Source organism: Salmo salar, chromosome ssa12 (assembly GCF_905237065.1).
Source record: "Salmo salar chromosome ssa12, Ssal_v3.1, whole genome shotgun sequence".
Lineage (NCBI taxonomy): Eukaryota > Metazoa > Chordata > Actinopteri > Salmoniformes > Salmonidae > Salmo > Salmo salar.
The window spans coordinates 45,418,956-45,424,955 of NC_059453.1; the positions used below are offsets into that span (position 1 = coordinate 45,418,956).

General features: G+C 41.6%; 1 protein-coding gene across 4 annotated transcripts in view; it reads right to left on the reverse strand.

Moving 5' to 3' along the window:
• Positions 1–4,464, reverse strand: part of LOC106565284 (replication termination factor 2) — a 53,519-nt gene extending 49,055 nt beyond the window's left edge. Inside the window, exons 1-5 of one of the 4 annotated variants that reach the window (XM_045691402.1) lie at positions 4,037–4,464; positions 2,919–3,013; positions 2,535–2,628; positions 2,307–2,446; positions 112–190 (exon numbers count right to left, since the gene is read on the reverse strand). In XM_045691402.1, coding sequence (XP_045547358.1) covers positions 112–190; positions 2,307–2,446; positions 2,535–2,628; positions 2,919–3,013; positions 4,037–4,105 — 477 coding nt within the window. In that variant the 5' untranslated portion in view covers positions 4,106–4,464. The remainder of the gene's footprint in view (positions 1–111; positions 191–2,306; positions 2,447–2,534; positions 2,629–2,918; positions 3,014–4,036) is intronic. The other 3 variants (XM_045691400.1, XM_045691401.1, XM_045691399.1) reach the window with 3 other exon arrangements.
• Positions 4,465–6,000: the final 1,536 nt, after the last annotated feature.

The window sequence follows — 6,000 nt, forward strand, 5'->3', positions numbered from 1 at the left end:
GGGAAAAAACTATTGAATCAATTTTAGAATAAGGCTGTAACGTAACAAAATGTGGAAAAAGTCAAGGAGTCTGAATACTTTCCGAATGCACTGTTCTACCTTGTGTCCTACCTTGTGGCATATCTCAGTCTTGACTTCTTTCAGGGCCCGGTCTGAAAACACACAGCCACAGGTCTGCAGGAAACAGAACCTGAGAGAAACAAGATCGCATAACGTTTAGGGCTAAGGTTGTGACGCAACACGTCTATTGTAAGGGAAAATATAGTGCTACCATCAGTACATGAAAAAAAAAACCCTGCCATAGGAATTATCACCATCTTTTATCACAACTTTTGTATTTAGCAATGGTGATATTTTAGCAAATTGGGATTGGACAGGGGATCATTATCAAGCCAAGCTGCCACTGTGGTTCATAGGCTGCGTTAACACAGGCAGCCCAATTCCGATATTTTGCCCAATTTTTGGCAAAAGAGCTGATCTGATTGGTCAAAAGACCAATTAGTGAAAAAAAGATCAGAATTGCCTATGTAAATGCAGCCATAGTGGTATTGTAGTCAAATGGGATCTGGTGGCAGAAAATCCCCACCCCTTCAAATTAGTGGATTTGGCCATTTCATCCTCACCCGTTGCTGACAGCTGTATAAAATTGAGCACACAGCCATGCAATCTCCATAGACAAACATTGACAGTAGAAGCCTAAGCTCACTACGCGCAATGCCAAGCTTCGGCTGGAGTGGTGTAAAGCTTGCCGCCATTGGAGCGGTGGAAATGCGTTCTCTGGAGTGATGAATAATTTTTTACATTTTTTTTTTTTTTTTTTTTTACATTTGAGTCATTTATGAGACACTCTTATCCAGAGCGACTTACAGTAGTGAGTCCATACATTTCATACATTTTTTCTCCATACTGGTCCCCCATGGGAATCGAACCCACAACCCTGGCGTTGCAAACACCATGCTCTACCAACTGCTTCACCATCTGGCAGTCCGACCAACTAATCTGGTTTAGGTGGATGCCAGGAGAACGCTACCTGCCCCAATGCATAGTGCCAACGGTAAAGTTTGGTGGAAGAGGAATAATGGCCTGGGGCTGTTTTTCATGGTTTGGGTTAGGCCCCTTAGTTCCAGTGAAGGGAAATCTTAATGCTTCAGCATAGAATGACATTCTCAACGATTCTGTGCTTCCTACTTTGTGGCAACAGCTTGGGGGAGGCCCTTTCCTGTTTCAACATGACAATGCCCCCATGCACATAGCGAGGTCCATACAGAAATGTTTTTTCAAGATCGGTGTGGAAAAACTTGACTGGCCTGCACAGAGCCCTGACCTCAACCCCATCGAACACCTTTGGGATGAATTGGGACGCCGACTGCGAGCCAGGCCTAATCGCCCAACATCAGTGCCTGACCTGACTAATGGTCTTGTGGCTGAATGGAAGTAAGTCCCCACAGCAATTCTCAGAAGAGTGGAGGCTGTTATAGCAGCAAAGGCGGGACCAACTCCATTTTAATGCCCATGATAAAAAATTAAATTTTCGACGAGCAGGTGTCCACATGCATTAAATGACATAAAATGTAACTACCCCTACTACTCCAGTATCCCTGCACTCTGTAAATATGGTATTGGCACTGACCCTGTATATAGCTTACTTACTTACTCATGTGTTTTTGTTCTACTTTACTTTATAGTACTACGGATATTGATTACTGCATTGTTGGAAAAGAGCTTGCAATAAAAGCATTTCACTGTACTTGTGCAAAGTACTCGAAACTAGTTAACAGACCAATAAGAGAGTTCCAAACCTCTCTGCCAATAACAACTCGTTTTCATTTTTCCCCCTCCCCACTCAGACTACTCCCAGACAGTCCTAGTAAAATTGTTGCTTGAGAAATTGCTATTTTCTAAGAAGCTTTTTGTTTATTTTTGACAATTTTAATTGAAAACAATTACAGTAAGGTTCTTAAAATTATTACCCAGAAATGATTTAAATAGAGATTATTAAAAAAAAGGCTGCATTGGACCTAAAAATAAATAAAAAAAATGGGGCAATGCGCACTGAGGCCTACTGCACATAACCTGGTCCCAGATCGGTTTGCGACAGAGTTAAAATTATAGCACAGACAGGCTGGCACTCAGGCTGTAGGTTAATGCACATGATTCAGTGCCAGAACTCAGCAAAATGAGATGACACCTCCGGGTGAAAATGCCCCACTCCACGCTTGTCATTGAAAGACATTGATAAGATGCAGAGACATTGACGAGATGCTTGTATATAGTCATATTCATTAGTGCACACCATAGCAACGTACCTATGTTTGCCATTCATCTCCAGGCCCACCACAGGACAGATGAACATGGCACAGTGCATGTCCTCATAGCGGTCCCCTTTGGTGTTCCTCCTCTCACCCTCCCAGGCTGGGTTGTCAGTCAGGTTCAGCTCCTTTATATCCTATGGAATGACACACACACACCTTTGATTCACTTTAGATAACGCAATGATATGTGGCCTCAGCTGAAATCATGGAAAATTACCATACCTTAATGCCACGAAGGTGTGATGCAACCTCGCTGTTGGGTCTATCTGCAGATTTATCCAGAAGGTACTCAATCACAGCATCTTTGTTATAAAGTCTGTAAGGAAGAATAGCATTTTGATTATGAAATCCATGTGTGATAGAAGTATCTAGAAGTAGCCTAGATCTAAGCTACTAATATTCAGCACCATTTCATTCTTAACTGCAACCAATCAACAAGCAGCACTTACTTCCTGATTGCATTTTAATATTATATCCATGTATCTAATAGGGACACCTAGGAGACTGATAATGCCAACACAAAATATTGTAGATTGCTAGATACAAAATGGTGTCATACTATATGACTACCGGTAGTTCACAACAAACATTTTAAAAAGTCCTCACCTTCCCAGATCACAAGCAACAATAGGGCGCCGGAGTTTCTCTGTACTGAGAGCACAGTACTTCCACCGGGCAGCAAGCGCTGCATTTTTGTCAACCTGTAGTGGAGAAAGATTTATACATTCAATTTAGCTCCTGCCCACTGCATTGTTCAGTTGCATTTGGTTACATCTGAAATACTTTGCTTGCAAGAATAGTGATAGAGAGGGAACAGCCATGGTGCATGGGGAGGGGTCGCCCAGGGCGCCATACAAGCTAGAACCGCCAAATACACCGAAACTGCTGACAAAAATGCTTTCTGCTACTAAGATTAGTGAAATGTATGTTAAACTGACAACGGAGTGAAGAGCAGAAATCTCAACTAGCAAGCAAGTCGCAGCAATGAAGAACGCGAAGGGGGGAGAGATGTTTAACACAACACCGGAACAGCACATACCACTTTCACTCCCGTTTCTGATCCTCAACAAATGTAGTTATTTTCTGGTTCTGTTCCCTGAACCGGTTCCAACCCCTGGTTTTAACACAATTGCAGCTGACAGTATTTTTCAGTGACAACAGGTCACAGATGCTAATTAACACAGTCAGCAAGCTAGTCCATGCCATGTGTTGCGTAAAAAAGCGCTGTAACATGGAAATATGGCCGTGTGGGAACCCTAACCCTATATAAAAGGTGTAGTAATTTAACATTTTGTTTTTTGAAAACTATTTCTCTGATATGAAAGGTAGCTACGTTCCTTATGTTTCCAAAAACGTACCGCAAGTGATGTGTGTTAACGGCGCTAAAGCAGTTAGAACTAACGTTAGCTGAGTGTGAACATGGCGTATTAACAAGCTAACGTTAGCTAGTTAATAAAAGAAAGCTAGCTACCTAAACGTATACATTTCATTTATCTAACATTAGTTCAGTTTGGGCGGACACATCTTCCCTGATTAAAACAACAACAAAAAACATCCCGAACGTTAACTAGCGAAGCCAGTTAGTTAACTAAACATGTAAACATCTGTTAGCAAATAAAAAAATTGCTAACGTGTTTGAAAGGTTAGCTAAAGTGCAGGCTAGCTCGTTTATTTTACGCCTGCTACGTTAGGTTAAAGCTAGCTAACGTAATACCACTACATACCTTCTCAACTTTCTTGGGGCCTTTTACCAACTCATGCCTTTTAGGAATAGTTCCACCATCACATCCCATTTTAACAAATAGCACAAAAGTAATTTCTTGGAATGGTTTGAAGGAGAAAAACCGAACAGGCTGGTTGTAAACAAACACCTAATATATTCTTCTTCGTTTGTATTTCCGGCAGACTAGACGCTGTGTTGCATAGTGCTGCCTTTCGCAGGTCGAAGTGCGGATTCCACACTTTGGTCACAAGGAAAATGGGAAGGTCATTTTTATTTTTTTATATTGCACAACCTTCTATCGTATACACTATCCCCAAAACCTACCACCCCATCCCACGACTTTGTCCCTAAATGATCCAACACCAGGCCGTCGGCATGGGAGGACGGAACCCCATCTCTCAAAACTTCCTGTAGACCTTCTGCACTAAAATCTCTCACACCCAAATATTTATTTCTACTGCTGCAACTGTACGGTAGCGCCATGGTGTAGCCGGATGACAGCTAGCTTCCGTACTCTTCTAGGTACATTGACTTCAATACAAAACCTAGGAGGCTCATGGTTCTCACAACCTTCCAAATACAGTGGCTTGCGAAAGTATTCACCCCCTTTGGCATTTTTCCTATTTTGTTGCCTTACAACCTGGAATTAAAATGGATTTTGGGGGGTTTGTATAATTTGATTTACACAACATGCCTACCACTTTGAAGATGATCAATATTTTTTATTGTGAAACAAACAAGAAATAAGACAAAAAAACAGAACTTGAGCGTGCATAACTATTCACTCCCCCAAAGTCAATACTTTGTAGAGCCACCTTTTCCAGCAATTACAGCTGCAAGTCTCTTGGGGTATGTCTCTATAAGCTTGGCACATCTAGCCACTGGGATTTTTGCCAATTCTTCAAGGCAAAACTGCTCCAGCTCCTTCAAGTTGGATGGGTTCCGCTGGTGTACAGCAATCTTTAAGTCATACCACAGATTCTCAATTGGATAGAGGTCTGGGCTTTGACTAGGTCATTACAAGACTTTTAAATGTTTCTCATTAACTTGTTATGGATAGGGGGCAGTATTTTCACGGCCGGATAAAAAACGTACCCGATTTAATCTGATTATTACTCCTGCCCAGAAACTAGAATATGCATATAATTATTAGCTTTGGATAGAAAACACTCCAAAGTTTCTAAAACTGTTTGAATGGTGTCTGTGAGTATAACAGAACTCATTTGGCAGGCCAAAACCTGAGAAGATTCCAAACAGGAAGCGCCCTCTCTGACTATTTCTTGGCCTTCTTGATCATCTCTATCCAAAACAGGGGATCTCTGCTGTAACGTGACATTTTCTAACGCTCCCATAGGCTCTCAGAAGGCGCCAGAACTTTGAATGATGACTTTGCAGGCTATGGCTGAAAAACAGTAGCGCATTTGGATAGTGGTCGATCTGAGAACAATGAGACTGGGGGGCGCGTGCACGAGGAGACTCCATGTTTTTATTTTTTCATCTTTAAACGAAAACAGGGTTTCCCGGTCGGAATATTATCGCTTTTTTACGAGAAAAATCACGTAAAATTGATTTTAAACAGCGTTTGACATGCTTCGAAGTACGGTAATGGAATATTTTGAATTCTTTTGTCACGAAACGCGCCGGGCGCGTCACCCTTCTTTACCCTTCGGATAGTGTCTTGAACGCACAACAAAACGCTGCTATTTGGATATAACTATGGATTATTTGGAACCAAACCAACATTTGTTATTGAAGTAGAAGTCCTGGGAGTGCATTCTGACGAAGAACAGCAAAGGTAATCCAATTTTTCTTATAGTAAATCGGAGTTTGGTTAGTACCAAACTTGGTGGGTGTCAAAATAGCTAGCCATGATGGCCAGGCTATCTACTCAGAATATTGCAAAATGTGCTTTCACTGAAAAGCTATTTTAAAATCGGACATAGCGAGTGCATAGAGGAGTTCTGT